General features: G+C 38.9%; 1 protein-coding gene across 1 annotated transcript in view; it reads right to left on the reverse strand.

Moving 5' to 3' along the window:
- The window catches only part of MMP20 (matrix metallopeptidase 20), a 60,619-nt gene that overhangs the window by 26,375 nt on the left and 17,230 nt on the right, over positions 1–17,014 (reverse strand). Inside the window, exons 5-6 of the mRNA XM_006833772.1 lie at positions 16,670–16,831; positions 13,848–13,989 (exon numbers count right to left, since the gene is read on the reverse strand). Of these exons, the coding sequence (XP_006833835.1) occupies positions 13,848–13,989; positions 16,670–16,831 (304 nt within the window). The remainder of the gene's footprint in view (positions 1–13,847; positions 13,990–16,669; positions 16,832–17,014) is intronic.

Here is a 17,014-nt window from a genome sequence, read left to right on the forward strand (position 1 = left end):
CAACCACTGTGGAAATGGCTATGGTGCTTTCTCAAAAAGTTGGAAATAGAAATACCATATGATCCAGCAATCCCTCTACTTGGTGGTGGTAGTGATTGTGTGCCACAGATTCAGTTCCAACTCATAGAAACCCTGTATAGGGCTTCGGAGACTGTAAATATTTATAGGAGCAGAGTCTCATCTTTCTTCCATGGTGTGACTGGTAGATTCAAACTACTGACATATGGGTAAGCAGCCGAGCTCATACTTCACTATGCTACCAGGTTTCCTTTCCTTTTGGTATCTATCCTCAAAAAATAAGAGCTGTGACACAAATAGACTAGACATACACACACCCATGTTCATTGCAATACTCTTCACAATAGCAAAAAAAGTGGAGACAGCCTAAATGTCCATCAGCAGAAGAATGCTTAAACATACTTTGGTGCATACACAATGGCATACTATGCAACTTTGAAGAATAATGAATCTGCAAAACACCTCACACCATGAATGAACCTAGAAGACATTATGCTGAGTGAAATTAGTCAATCACAAAAGGACAAATATTGTGTAAGACCACTGTTGTGAAGAGTTAAGAAAAGGTTTTCTTGGTAAGAGAAACATTCTATGAGGTGGGTGGCGTGTGAGTGGGGTGGGTGTAATGAAAATTATTCACAGGCTAGAGGATGTTGTTGTTGTTGTTAAGTGCCATCGAGTCGGGTTCGACCCATAGCGACCCTGTACAGGGTTTCCGAGGGTTTAAATCTTTACGGGAGTAGAAAGCCTCATCTTTTTCCCGCGGAGCGACTGGTAGTTTTGAACCACTGACCTTAAGGTTCGCAGCCCGATTCGTAACCACTACGCTACCAGAGTAACTGGGCAGGCAATAAGCAATAAGAGGGGGATTGACAGAGTAAAGATGAAGGTAGCATGAGACAGAGAAGAGTGCAAGAGTTAAAGGAAATAGAGGTAAATACTGTAAACTGATGTTACATGAGGGGATTGCAATCATTGTAATGAAGCAAAGTATACGATTTGTTGAATGTAAAGCTGATGGTCTGCTCTGTAAACCTGCAATTAATCCACAATAAAAAGTTTTCAAAAATCAACATATGACTTTAGGCAAAGTTAAACATTGTCTTTTATTTGCAGTTATTTCCAAGACTGATGTCCTGGTAATAAAGTGAAGTGGTTAAGAGCACAGGCTTTGGATTTAGAATTCTTGGGTTTGATACTTGGCTTCTTCATTCACTAACCCCATGTCCTTGGGCTGGTTATTAAACATCTCTTTGCTGTGTTTTCATTGCTGATATTATTGTACAAACCAAATGAGTCAATCCAAATAAAGCACTGAGATGGTGAATGGCACATAGAGAACCCTTAATGAGGTTGAATATTATCTGTGAGAATTGATTCACAGGAATCAAAGGAAATTCACTATCTTGCTTCTGATTTGAACTTCAAATGTACTTTCAGCTCTTTTCACACACAGTAGAATCTTAAATTCCTTACTAAATGAACCAATTTCTAGGACATGGTGAGGATTAAATTAAAGTAGAGCAGTGATTCAAAATTAAGAGCTATTTTACTGACCGGGATATATTTTGCAAAATTGAAGACTTGCTATTAAATGTTGTACAATATTGGATTCAGGACAGGAAAACCCAACATAACAGATATACCCAACTCAAAATTCTGAAGCTGATAATCCATGATTTAAGCACTGCAATGACATATTGTTAGAGAGAAAGGCCAGGCAATTTATTTCTAGAAATCAGTCAGTGAAAACCTTATGGTCCATGGTGCACAGGGTGACCATGAGTCAGGGACAGACATGACAGCAGCTAACAACAATACCAAGATATATTACATAATACATGCATTGTATCTATAAAGCTGGACTCCTGGTGTGGCCCTGTAGGATCAGCACTGGACTGCAAACTACAATGTAGGCAGTTCAAATTCACCAGCGTTCCTTGGAAACCCTACATAGGTCATTGTGAGTTGGAACCCGACTTGGTACAGCAGCAATCACCTGTGTGGGAGCCCTCGTTTCATAGTGGGTTAAACATTGGGCTTAAGGTTGGTGGTTTAAACCTGACAGTTGCTCTCCAAGAGAAAGATGAGGCAATCAGCTTCCATAAAGTTTTATAGCCTATGGGGAGTTCTACTCTAAACTATAGCGCCACTATGGGTCAGAACGGACTTAATGGCAGTGTTTTTGTTTGTTTTGTTTTTTTGGGGGGTCACGGCCACTTATCACATATATAAATGATATCAAATGTAATCATGAAAGTGTTCAATATCTAATAAAGAAAAATCAAGCAACAGAACACAGTCAGAGGATTCATAAAGTTATAGATCACAGTAATAAATGGATTAAAATTGACAAAACATATGACAAGTGACCAAATAAAGTTGTGACTACACTTAAAAGATAATGAAAAGCTATGAGCCTGCTGAGGAAAAACAACAACAACAAAACAAAACAACAACAATAACAAAAAACAGCTGCAGGATGTATTGGAATTGGGCAATGAAAATAGAAAATGTACTTGATCAATAGTTTGTAATCTTATCTTTGATAAAGAATGTGAAACAATGGGGTCTACTGATATTATGAATCTCTGCTGATTAGATGTTTCCTGAATCATTTATCCTTTGTGAACCCAGGAACTAACATCGTATCTGGCACATAGTCAGAGCTCAATAGATATTTGTTGGTTTAAAGAATGGGTGCCAGGGGGGTTGAGCAGAAGTTATTTGACCAGGAATTTTCATTATTCTCTGAACTTTTCACTCCCTTTTACTAAAAGAACAGTAAGCAATTCATCAAATTTGAGATTAGATCACTATAACCTTCACCTCCACCATCCGTTGGTCAGTTTATCATGATGCTGAAACTTGCTAGTTGCTGTGATGCTGTAAGTTATGTGCTGGTGGTATTTCAGGTACCAGCAGGGTCACCCATAGTGGGCAGGTTTTAGTGGAGTTTCCACTAAAGGCAGAAAGGCCTGGTGAACTGTTTCTGGAAATTAGTCAGTGGAAGCCCATAATAGACTATTGTCTGATACAGTGCTGTAGGTTGAGCCCCCTTGGTTAGAAGGCACTAAAAATACACAGTGACCACAACAATGGACACAAACATGTCAATGATGGGTGGAGCGGCAGTGTGGGGCAAAGTTCACTCTGTTTGCTATGAGTCCAACCTGACTTGAAGAAAACAACAGCAACAACTTTCACCTGGACTCTTGTAGGCTCATGAGCTCTCAGGGACAAGATCATGTTTTACTCATCTTTTAATCCTCAGACTTAGCATAGTGCCTGACACATCTAGGGATCCAAGTTGATTGAACTTTTGGGGTTTGTTTGTTTTTCATACCAATCTCCATTCCAATTACCTAAGCTGATGCTGTGCCTTTTATTTTCCAACTCCTATCTCCTGGACTATAAAGGCAATTCAGCAGGAGCTGAATGAACACCTTCTCTTCTATCCTCTCTAGTCCCACACTCTCCTGTCTCTGCCCTTTCTGTGCCATCCTGTTCCCTAGTTTCATGGGGAAGAGGTGAGGTCGTTTTTTTTGTTTGTTTGTTTGTTTTGTTTTTCTTTCTGATGTTTTCAATTTAATTGCTGTTTCTCTCCCTTGAGGATTTCACAAAAAGAGTAGTGCATGCAGTGGAAGAAAGAAGGGTCATTGAATATGTGACCTCAGAATCGGTTTGATCCACAACTGGACACCGCAGCATTTTGGTGCATTGTGTATGGGGCTACCATGAGTTGATGTTGGGTTGACAGCAGTTAACAACAACATCTGAGGCGCCTGTAGGAATCCATATTCATGAGTTCTCACCTGTGAAGACATAAAGAGTCCTACCCTCACACACAAAGAAGGAATTCAGAAGGGATGACAGTGAGTCAGGGATCTTAGTATACCTCCTTTCTCTTTGTCTGAGATTCTTAATAAAACACAGAGAACAGGTTTAAGACAAGCAAAGTTATTTGTTGACTTTCAGTGAAGCAATATTAAAACCAGACAAGAAACATCCAGGGAGCTTGTGAAGGAGGAAGACTTCCTTTGCACTTGTGCAGAGTATCCCAGAGCCCATGGGACACTGGGAAACCCCAGAATCAAAACATACTATATCAGTAATGCTGATTGTTTTCATTGTCCCCACCTCTCACCTCCCTACTGGCTCTTTTTCATGTCTTCAAATATGCCCAGTTATTTCCCATCTTGAAAAATTCTTGTTTGACCCTGCTGCCTCTTTCATGTCCAGCTATTATCTTAATTTTCCTTCCATTTGTCATTAGCAAGAGTCTCAAATGAATGATCTATATCTACCATTCCTCACACAATTTGTTTTTTAACATGCTAAGATTGGCATTTTCCCTGACTTTTTAGTTACTGTGGTCAGCCCTCAGTCTAGTGGCCTTTACATCATTTTGCACTCTTGCCCATGTTAAAAGAAAGAAAAACAAGACCCACCCCTCCCCCTTTTTTTCTGATTTATTTAAGATTCTGTTACAGGGATTCTGTCTCAGATGACAAGACCTAGATTCAAATTCTGGCTTCAGTCAATACAATGTGGATGAAATGAGTCATTATCTGTAAAATGCTCAGTGTAACACACAGCACATTGTAAATGATCATGAAATGTCAGTTGATATTATTGGAGTGCTACACTCTGGTAGTGTAGTGGTTATGAATTGGTCTATGAACCTTAAGGTCAGCAGTTTGAAACTACCAGCTCTTCTGTGGGAGAAAGATGAGGCTTTCTGCTCCTGTAAAGATTTACAGCCTTGGAAACCCTGTACAGGGTCGCTATGGGTCGGAACTGACCCTATGGCACATAACAACAACAACAACTTGTCTCTGGCCTTTGTTGAATCCTTTTTTTCCATTGCTGCTATTTTCTAGATTCATTTCTTAGACTTCTACTTCTCCTTTCCTTCCTCTCCATCCTCTCCTCAGAGCTGTTATTCCTTTTTCACATTGTTCGCTGCCTCTTTTATGTGGAAGAGCCATAATTTATGATTCCTTTAACTGTGACCTCTCCCATGGACAAAGCTCATGAGACCTGCCACTACCATAAGCTCAACGTGTCTAAAATTCAATTTCTCCAAACTCACCTCTATGGCTCAATTTTCAGTCAAACTAGAGGCAGGTCTGTAAGGTGAACATTAACACTAAGGAGGAACATATTCCTTGGAATAGTCAACCATTTGTTCAAGAAAGCAGGAAAGGGAAGGAAAGAAGGAGAAATGGAAATGGGAAACACACGGAAGAAGTGGGATATTGCTGTTTCATTGTGGGGACTGCAGTCATAGACATGAAACAACACGTGTATGAATTGTTGAATGGAAAACTGATTTGCTCTGTAAACCTTTACCCAATGCACAACAAAAAGTTTAAAATGAAAATAAAATAAAATTCAGTTTCTCTTTACGTGTCCAATAAATCCTTTTGGTTTTCATATCCATGTACATGATGCTATTAAAGCTCAACCTTGAGACTTAGCCTTCTTTGCCTTTTCCATTATTCTCCTCACCCAATTAGTGTACAAGTCTGTTGATGAATCTTTCAGAATGTCTCTTACATTCATCTCCAATTTCTACTTGTATAACCCTTAAAGATGCTCTTTCTTTGCAATCTATTCTAAAATATATAATGTATAAAACAAATATATTTTATTAAGAATAGTGTTTTGAAATTTACAACAACAACAAAAAGAAATGAGAATATGAACAAGCCTATCAAATATTCTTGGGAAACCTCGATAGGCTTGAACATTCCCTTCCTGCAGTTGGTTACTCAACCTGCAGACACAGGGGCTACGAGTACATGCATAGTCCTGAATGCCTTTTCTACTAACTCAAATGCATACAAGTCAAAAGATGGAAGTGTAGTCAAGTAAAAATTCAGTACTTCTCTTGTTGCAATCAAACAACAATAACTAGTTTCTGTGAACTGACTTTGACACATGGTGACCCTACATATGTCAGAGTAGTACTGTACATCAAGGGCTTTTTCAGTGGTTGGATTGTCAGAAGTAGCTCTCTAGGCCTTTCTTTCCAGATGCCTCTGTGTAGAGTCAACCTCCAACCTTGTGGTTAGCAGTCAGCCAACTGTTTATACCACACAGGGACCCCACCGTTGCATAGCCAGAGGGTCTTCTATATTAATGTTAGAATAGACTCTGAACTGGGAGTCAGGTGACTTGCTGGACTGAAAGACCTGGGCCTTGTTCTGTTAGCTCTAAAATGAAGATTTGGACGAAGTTGTCTTTTACATTTACTTCATTGATAAAATACTATTTACTATTCTCTGAGGTCTATTGATGATTGTGGTATTGGATTCTTTTCCCTTAAAGTTATTCTATGTAAAACCTATAGTAATCTGAGAGATGCAAATATAATTTTGATAAGTCTATTTCTAAGATTATTTTAGGTTTTACTTTTAAGTTTAATTATTTGTTTTTGCTGCTATTAGATGCCATTGAGCTGATTTTGACTAGATTTAATAATTGTAGTCAAAGTTGATTTCATTTCAACTAGAAGAGCACATCATTGTACCTTTATATACTATGGAGATGTGTAACAATCTCACGGTGACTTTCAAAGGTACTGCATTCCATTTTGCTTTGGAAACAAACCACAGCTTGAAGTATCGAATCAACAAATTATTGTTGGTAATGGAGAAATTCCAGCCAGGTGATTGGGAAATAACAGTCTGAGGGCTCTTTCATAATTAGGTGGCCCCCAGAATGCCATTATAGCTGTGGCTTCAAAGAATTCTTTGTTCTTTGTCCAGGCAATTGGTAGAGGATGAAATCTTTAGAGTCCTGGAATGCTAGCTCTGGGTGGCACCTCCCGGAGGGCAGTCAAGAGCATAGATTCTGGTGAGCGATAACATTGGTATCTCAGCTCCATCCCTCACTGACTATGTCCTCTTAAACAAATTGCTTATCTTCTCTGTGTCATGTAAAGAAAGAATAATAATTTATGCATCAAAGATGCATATCTTTATAAGGGTTTGCATATCAATATATCATTATAAGGATTTGTAAACACAGTGTTTTCCACAGCAAGTACTAAATATATTTAAGTCACTTTATCAACAGGAGACCTGCTGGGGCTGTAGGATAAGCACTGGACTGCTAACCACAAGGTTGGCAGTTCAAACCCACCAGCCCTGCCCTGCAGGAGAAATATGAGGCCTTCTGCTCCTGAAAGATGTACAGCTTCGGAAACCCAGCACACAGTCACTATGAATCAGAATCGACTCTATGTCAGTGGGTGTGGTTTGGAGTTTATTACTGTCAGACAGTACTCTTATTTTCCAGTAGAGAAAAGAGGTTTAAGATCTCATGGAGAGTAAGTGGCAAATCCAGTGCAAGAAGGAACCACTCCTGGCTGCCTTACCTTCTTCTAGCTCTTAGTTCTTTGGAATTTCCTGCGTGACCACAATTCATCAAGTGTGAAATGTGAGATGAGAAGGCAATGACTAAACAGAAACATATTAATCAGTCATCTCTCTTTCTCTCATTCTTCCCCTATCTCCTTTCTAAATGTCTCTTGCAATCTATTCCTCCCTTTTTATTCTGTTGCTACCATCAATATTTATAGTCCAGACTTTGTCAAAAGCTGTATCAATAAATTGTTGCTGCTGTTTATTGCCGTAGATTTGGTTCTGACTCACAGTGAACATGTAAAGGGCTTTACAGGAGCAGGTGTTGAGTTTGAACCACCATCCTTTTGGCTAGCAAAAAATCCAGTACTTATCTGATAGCACCACATGGTAATTACTAAATGTTCACAGTTTGATATTTAAGTTGAATGGTTTGTTTTGCTTTTTATAGAGCAAGTATAATTGAATAGATGGGTGGTGTATATATTATAATAAAATAAAACAAAAAAAACAAGACAAAACAAAAACAGTCACAAAACTTATGGCAACCCCATGTGTGTCAGAGTATAAATGTGATCCGTGGGGTTTTCAATTGCTGATTTTTCAGAAGTAGATCTCTAGGCATTTCTTGTAAGGTCCTTCTGAGTCCTTTTGGTTAGTGGCCAAGAGTATTAACTGTTTGCATTACAAGGTGACTCCTGTTTAAACAGCTCTTGTTAAGTGCAGCCTGACTTATAGAGACTGCATAGGGTTTTTGAGTGGCTGGTGGGTTTGAAATGCTAACTTTGTGGATAGCAGTCCAGTGCTTATCCTGCAGCCTAAAAATTATAGCTGTCATTTATTGAGCATTTATTATGTGTCTGGCATGTTCCTGGCTTTGTTGTTGTTGTTGTTGTTATGTGCCGGTGAGTCAGTACCAACTCATAGTGATCTTATGCACAACACAATGAAACACTGCCTGGTCTTGTGCCAACCTCACTTGAAACCATTGCTGCTGCCATTGTGCCAATCCACCTCGTTGGGAGACTTCCTCTTTTTCACTGGTCCTCCTCTTTACCAAGCATCATGTTCTTCTACAGGGACTGGTCCCTCCTGACAATATGTCAGAAGTATGAGAGACGAAGTCTGGCCATCCTGGCTTCCAGGAAGCATTCTGGCTGTACTTCTTTCAACACAGATTCGTTTGTTCTTCTGGCAGTCCACGGTACTTTTGATATTCTCAGCCAACACACTATGACTCAAATGCATGAATTCTTTTACGGTCTTTATTTATTGTCCAACTTTTACATGTGTATGAGGTTATTGAAAATACCATGGCTTGGGTCAGGTTCACCTTAGTCCTCAAACTGACATCTTTGCTCTTGAACACTTTAAAGAAGTCTTGTGCAGCAGATTTGCCTAGTGCAATACGTTGTTTGATTTTTCTGACTGCTGTTTGCATGACTGTTGATGGCTGATCTGAGCAAAATGAAGTCTTCGACAACTTCAATCTTTTCTCCATTTAACTTGATGTTATTTATTGGTCCAGCGATGAAGCTTTTTATTCTCTTTACATTGAAGCTCAACCCATACTGAAGATTGTGGTCTTTGATCTTCATGACTAAGTATTTTAAGTCCTCTTTGCTTTCAACAAGCGAGATTATATCATCTGCATATCACAGGTTGTTAATGAGTCTTCCTCCAAACCTGATGCCATGCTCTTCTTCATATAATCCAGCTTCACAGATTATGTACTCAGCATGTAGACTGAATAAGTACGTTGAATGAATACAACCCTGGTGCACACCTTTCCTAATTTTAAACCATTCTGTGTTCACCTTTTCTGTTTGAATAACTGCCTCTTGGTCTACTATGTACAGGCTCCTTATGAGCACAATTAAGTGTTCCAGAATACTCATTCCTCTCAGTGTTATCCATAGATTGTCATGATCCACACAATAAAAGCCTTTGCATAGTCTACAGGGAAACATCTTTCGGATGTTCTCAGCCTTCAACCAGCATCCATTTGACACTAAAAATTATATCACTTGTTTCACATCCTCATCTGAATCCAGCTTGAACCTCCCTGACAGTTCCCTGTCAAAGTCTGTTGCAGCCATATTTGGATTGTCTTTAGCAAAATTTACTTGCATGCAATATTAATGATATTGTCAGGTGATTTCTGCATTCTGTTGCGTCGCTTCTCTTTGGAATGGGCACAAATATGGATCTCTTCCAATCAGTTGGCTAGGTAACTATCTTCCAAATTTCTTAGCATAGATGAGTGAGTATCTCCAGTGCCGCATCAATTTGTTGAAAGATTTCAGTTTGTACTCTGTCAATTCCCGGAGCCTTGTTTTTTGCCACTTCTTTTAGTGCACATTGGACTTCTTCCTTCAGTATCATTGGCTCTTGATCACATGTTACCTCTTGGAATGGTTGAACATTGACCATTTCCTTTTGGTACAGTGACTCTCTGTATTCCTTCCATCTTCTCTTGATGCTTTCTGCAACAGTCAATATTTTGACCATTATTGTTGTTGTTATTAAATGCTGTCCAACTTACAGTGACCCTGTATAGGGTTTCTGAGGAGCAGCTGGTGGGTTTGAACCCCTGACCTTGTGGTTGAGAGTCCAGCACTGATCCACAGCACCACCTTCAAAATTGCAATTTAAGGCTTGAATTTTTTCTTCAGTTCCCTCAGCTTGACAAATGCTGAGGGTGTTCTTCCCTTTTGGTTTCTAACTCCAGGTCTTTGCACATTTCATTATAATATTTGAGTTTGTCTTCTCGAGCTGAACTTTGAAATTTTCTATTCAACTCTTTTACTTCCTCATTTCTTCCATTTGCTTTAGCATATCTACTCTGGAGAGCAAGTTTCAGAGTCTCTTCTTACACCCATTTTGGTCTTTTTCTTCTTTCTTGTCTTCTTAATGACCTTGTGCTTTCTTCCAGTATGATGTTTTTATTTCATCACACAACTCTTCAGGTCTTCAGTCTTTAGTGTCTAATGCATCAAATATGTTCTTCAGATGACCTCTAAATTCAGATGGGATATGTTAAAACCATACTTTTGCTCTTGAGTACTTGTTTTAATTTTCTTCAGCTTCAGTGTAACTTGCATGTGAGAAATTGATGATCTGCTATACAGTCTGCCCCTGGCCTTGTTTTGGCTGATGATATGGAGAGTTTCCATCATCTATTTCCACAGATGTAATAAATTTGATTTCTGTGTATTCCATCTGGTGAGGTCCATGTGTATAGCCATCTTCTATGTTGTTTAATAAAGGTATTTGCAATGAAAAAGTCTTTGGTCTTGCAAAATTCTATCATGTTACTCCAGCATCATTTCTATTACCAAGGCCATATTTTCCAACTACTGACCCTTTCTGTTTCCAACCATTGCATTCCAATCATCAGTAATTATTAATGCATCTTGACTGCATAATTGATCAGTTTCAGACTAAAGAAGTTTGTAGAATTCTTCAATTTCATCACCACTGGCTTTAGTGATTAATGCATAAATTTGAATAATAGTTGTATTAAGTGGTCTTCCTTGTAGACATATGGATACTATCTTATCATAGACAGCATTGTACTTCAAGATAGATCTTGAAATGTTCTTTTTGATGATTAATGAGATGCCATTCCTCTTTGTTTTGTCATTCCTGATATAATAAACCATGTGGTTGTCCTATTCAAAATGACCAATACTAGTCCATTTCAGCTCACTAATGCCTAGGATACCCATGTTTATGCGTTCCATTTTATTTTTGACAACTTCTATTTTTCCTAGATTCAGACTTCTTACGTTCCATGTTCTCATTATTAATGGATATTTACCACTGTTTCTCCTCATTTCCTTGCTAGGCTCATCTAATCATTAAGTGGTTGGGTGGGTATTTTATTCCATTTAATCTGATTCCAAAGCTCAGGCCTCTGAGCTTCACTCTAAATTGCTAGAGTGTTTGATAAGTAAACACCCTTTCATTCTTGAATATTTAGTTTAAGCTGTTTCCTTTTAAATTAAATGTTCAGTTGTGGTTAGGTAAATAAAGACTGGTGTATCTATTTATTGTAATAAAAAATGTTGGTGGAAAAATAGAATGAAAAATGGGAATTGTTCCGGGATCTTTGCTGAAGTACTATCTTATACCTATATGTTGTTATTAAGTGTCATTGAGTCAGTTCTGATTCATAGCAACCCTTTATAGGGTTTCTGAGATGCAGATGGTGGGTTTGAACTATGAGTTTATCGTCTAGTCTTATCTTGCAGCACCACACAAGGATTCCGTATTTATATTTGTTGTTGTTAAGTGCCATCGAGTCAGTTCCGAACTTTTTGACCCTGTATAGGGTTGCCAAGGAGCACATGGTGAGTTTGAACTCCTGACCTTGTGGTTCAAACCAACCTTGTTGCCAAGTGCTTTATCCCACAGCACTACACCAGTAATCCCTATATACACATATACAAATATGTTGTTGCTATGTGCTGTTGAGTGAGTTCTGACTAATTGTGACCCAGTTTAGGGTTCTTAGGAGCCATTGGTGGGTTTGAATCTTGTAGTTAATAGTCTAGTGCTTATCCTATAGCACCATACCAGGACTCCTATATAAATATACATGTATAAAATAATACACAAATAAAAATGTATCAAGATGGAATATGACTTATTATTGAGTGAAGAAAAAGTTTGTAAGTCAACACGATTAGTATGATCTTATTTTTCTTGAATCCTACCCCATCATCCATACTTACCGTATATATATATATCTTCCTACCTTAAGAAACAATCTGGAAGGCTTAGTTTTACAATGTGGTTAGTCTAGGTGGTGGGATCCTGGGTGATTTTAAATATTTAAAAAATATTTTGTTACTCTATCCTACAATGAGCAAAAAATATAATAATATTTTTTTAAAATATATATTTTAAAATATATTTTAAAAATAATATATTTTTAAAAGTTACCCCTGTAAAGCCTTTCAGGATCTTCCCAGATACCTGTGTCAAGCTTTTTCTCACAGGTGTAACTTTTATATGCCTGTATTAAAGCTCACAGCTCACTGTCTTGCAATACTTTTCGAATGTCCTTCTCCCTAAAGGAGGAATATTGGTCCACCTTTATATCACCAACTATCCGTCAGTGCATGTAACCCATGGAATCAATGAACATGTTTCAAAGGAAGAGAGAATAAAAAATAATGCGAGCATATTCCTGAACTACCTCAGCCTATTCTGGTGTGATTAAATTCTGCCTGTGATAGAGGAAGGAATAGGAGTGAATGGTGGTAATTTTCTCTTTTCCTCTCTGGAAAGAAATAATTGTAGTGATTACGTTTATAGAGAGATATTAAGCTGCTTGAAAAACTAGAATGCAGGGAGAAAAGTACTCTTTTTCTTCTCAGATAGGAGTCCTGGTGTGGCACTGTGGGCTAATGCACTGGACTACAAGGCCAGTTTGAACCACAAGGTTGTTGTTGTTGTGAAGTGCCGTCGAGTCGATTCCGACCTATAGCGACCCTGTATAGGGTTTCCAAGGAGCAGCTGATGAGCTTGAACCACTGACCTTGCAGTTCAAGTGACTTTGCAGTCTGATGCATTAGCCCACAGCGCCACACCAGGAACCACAAGGTAGGCGTATATATATAGATCCATCTGATTATCTATCCATTTGTTTATCTATCCAGCCACCATTCAACAAGCTTTTATTGAGCATCTACTTTATATTATCACTTGTTGTTGGTAGGTGCCATCCACTAAGTCCCAACCCATAGAGACCTTATGTACAGCAGAACGAAACACTGCCTGATCCTGGGCCAACCTCACTACTGTCGTCATGCTTGAGTCCATCAATGCTGCCACTGTCACTAGTGGTGAATAAAAAAGACATCAGATAACTCTGGACTGGTGTTCTAACTCAGTAACTTACAAGACATTGTGGCCTTGGAAAACTTTCTTGATCTCTTTAAGCTTCTTTTTTATCTATAAGTTTGGGATTCTAATGTCTACTTCAGCCCCTGGGTGGCACAGGTGGTTAAGAGCTCAGCTACTAACCGAAAGGTTAATAGTTCTAACTTACCCAGAAGTGCTTCAGAATAAAAGGTCTGGCAATCAGCTTCCAAAAGGTCCCAGCCATGAACACTTCATGGAATATACTTATATTCTGACACACATGACGTCACTAATGAATCAATATTGACTTGATGGCAACTGTTAACCTCTACTTCACAGTGAAAGGGATTAGAAGAAATACTGTACCATACCCATCTATAGGACGCAGCACAGTGTTTAGAACATAGTAAATACTCTATAAATGTTTTGGAAGCTTCAGGTTTCCCAAACACCCCCACCTCTCACCCCACTGCCACACAGACTAACATTTTCATCCGATTTTCACACAAAGCACTGCAGGGTGGTGCTTGCCTGATGTGGAGTGGGGGCGTGGGACGAGCTGGTGTTGAGGTTTGTGCTTACCGGTCCCTGAAGAAAAGCAGCTCTTTACCCAGCATTGTCACAGCATCGAAGGAGGAGCTGGAGTCACAGAGGTCAGGGTTTGAAGGGGTCTGAGGCGGGGCATGGGGCACAGTGGGCTTTCCTGAGAGTGTTTTCCGAGGTCCTAGGATTCAAAAGAACATGCTCAAAATAGTACCAGGAGTCTGTAGTTTGTACATTTCTGCTCTAGAGATTCTGGGAGTGTGTATCTTTTCACTCTCTATGTGGTGTTGTAATAAAGGGCATGACTGGGGTGGCAGACTGACTTGGGTTGAACTCAAGCTTCACTAGTATAATGCGGGGAAAGAGAATTTAAGCTTCTGTTTCCTCATTTGTAAAATGGAGGTGGTATTAACAGTGCCTACCTCAGAAGGCTGTTTTGAGGATTAAATAATGCCTACAAAATGCGTAGAAGAGTCCTTGGAACATAGGAAACTTTTTTTTTTTAATGGTAGCTATTATTTCATTTAGTCCCCAGGTGGTACAAATAGTCAATGCTCTTGGCTACTGACCAAAAGGTTAGAAATTTGAGGTCCCCCAGAGGTACCTCAGAAGAAATTTCCAAATTTCTGGTGACCTATTTCCAAACATTCTAGCCATTGAAAATCCTGTGGAGCACAGTTCTGCTATGAGATTTATTGTTAACTGGTATGATTTAGTTGTGATACATAATTTCTTTGTTACTAGTGTTCCAAGTTAGACATTCACTTTAGAATTGCTATAGACTGTTTCTTTGTAATTACATTTTTTTCCTTCTCAATGAGATTATAACTTTCTTTGTGTTGATCATTTATATATGCTCTTTGGCATCCTGCCCTATGATGCCACAAAAGACTGGGAGAATGTTTGTGACTTTGGAGGACACTGAAGGTATTTGTTATTTGAAGGTATCCTCAGGTGAATCCTTGTAAACCAGGGACCTGCTTTTTTAGAGAACTGTCTACGAGTTTTCATGTCCCTTTGAGCGTCTGAAGGCTATCTATCCTACATAGAATGAACTGTCTATGAGTTTTCATGTACCATTGAGTGTCTGAAGGCTATCTATGTAGTTGTCTGAACCATAGACTCTGTCACATATGGGCTCTTTTTAAAAATAAAATTAAATTTAAAAAGCCCCTTTTTTAACTAGAGGGAAGGATCAGGGAAGGACTGAGGTCAGAGAAGAGTGAGATCAATGACTGAGTGGAAGTCAGCGAGTTACAGTAGTGGGATGAGGCTGCAGGAGAAGATTAGGAACAGGAACTTGACCAGATCAGAAATATGGTGAGGGTCAGGGGTGGCATGGCAGGCAGCGTGTATGTGTATGTTGCTTCACAACATGGAATCATATGTTCACATTCTATTCAACTGTGTGCAAATAGTTGTGTTCAAATATTTGTCTCTGCTACACGTCAAGTGACAGCGACCATCACAATGGTGGTGAATCCTCAGAGCACAAGTTTTTGTAAAGGGCAAGCAAGATTTTGGGCTTGGCCTTTCTTGGTGGCCTGTGGGAATGTGTCACACGAACTCAGCCACCAGTGCTCAGGGGTCAAGTTTATAAAATGGAACTATTGAAAGGATTGTTCCAGTCACTCAAGAGAAAAGCAGAACTGGTTAATAAGCTGCTTTCTGAATGGATGGAGTTGACTGGTTGCTTCTTGGATAAGCTTTGTCTTGAATGGCCTTAAGTGAAATCTGACTGTTTGCAGATGCATGTGCCCATTTCCATGGGCTCACCACAATGTAGGAAGGCATTTGGGAGAGCTGTATTCTCTAGACGCTTTCAGCTGGGAGGATGGAGAAAGGCTCTGATGAGCGGACACTAAGTAACTAGGTTTCTGCATAGCTCCGTAGATTTTTCTGCCTTTAATCCATGAAAGAAGTGTCAAGGACTAAGAATGTTTCAAGATTCCTTCTCATGGATTAATTGATCTGTTTTTCCTTTATGGAAAATTGGATATAAAGTTTCTTGTTGTTGTTAGTTGCCCTGGAGTTGATCCCTTAGATGAGCCTGTGCACGCTGGGAACAGGCTCTTGATGCTGAATTTTCACTGGCTGATTTTTTGGAATCAGATCACCAGGTCTTGCTTCCTAGGCCATTTTGGAAGCCTGGAAGAGCTACTGAAATCTGTTCATCAAAACAATATGCAAGCTTTCACTACACATGAGGTACAGTAGTTGGGAATTGAACCTAGATCTACTGCATGGAAGGCAAGGATGCTATTACTTCCTCCACAGTTTCTAATAATCTTTTATTGTCTTTCAATTAATTTAACACTTGAAATAACTGTGAATATCTTAGGGTACTTGTTTTGAGCCTCATCTTTTATAGCTGTCAAATGAGGAAAACACATCACATCCCACAGGCTTGTCATGAGAATGGTGTGTGTGACATCACACATAAGGAAGGTTTTGTAACACAATGAAAAATGCATATTGTGTTATACAACTAAACAATATGGTTCCTCTCATCATCATTGCTATCTTTAGAAGACAAGGTAACTTATCTGAAAATAGATGAGCATATATATGAGCTACAAAGTATATCTATTCTGATCTATACTAAAAAAAAAAATAAAATAAAAAATCTAAGGACCAATATGTGCTGGAGGAATGATGTAGAACTTAATTACTCATCTTAGACAAGAAAATCCCTAACTGGTAACTAAGGTCTTTATAAAATGGTATAAATTGGGCTGTGATTTGTAGAGTAGTAATCATTACATATGTAGGTAATTGCTGACATAGTGCATCTCTTCTAAGTTTGAGTCCAATGCCTGTCAGTTTTACATTTAGCTTTCAAAGAAATGTAGCGACTGTACCATATAATGCCTGGATCCCTTTCACATCATCCTTGGGGAGGTGGAATCCATAGGGATGCTGGTACTTATAAGTTGGATACATCAATGCTGATGGGTCTGTGGAATGGGCCAGACCCAGAGCATGGCCAAATTCATGAGCAGCAACAGTGAATAAATTGAAGCCTAAAGAATATGAGAGAGAATAAAACAGCATCAATACAGATATTTGTTTTCTCCATCTTTTGTCTTTACAGGATCATTTATGCCACTATCATAGTTAATTCATTTGCTTTTCAATATTCAGGCACTTTGCTTTGCTGACATTAGTCTATTTCCACCTTGGCTAGAGGGCGTGTGGGAGGAATG

Source organism: Chrysochloris asiatica, unplaced genomic scaffold (assembly GCF_000296735.1).
Source record: "Chrysochloris asiatica unplaced genomic scaffold, ChrAsi1.0 scaffold00008, whole genome shotgun sequence".
In the NCBI taxonomy this organism is placed as follows: domain Eukaryota; kingdom Metazoa; phylum Chordata; class Mammalia; order Afrosoricida; family Chrysochloridae; genus Chrysochloris; species Chrysochloris asiatica.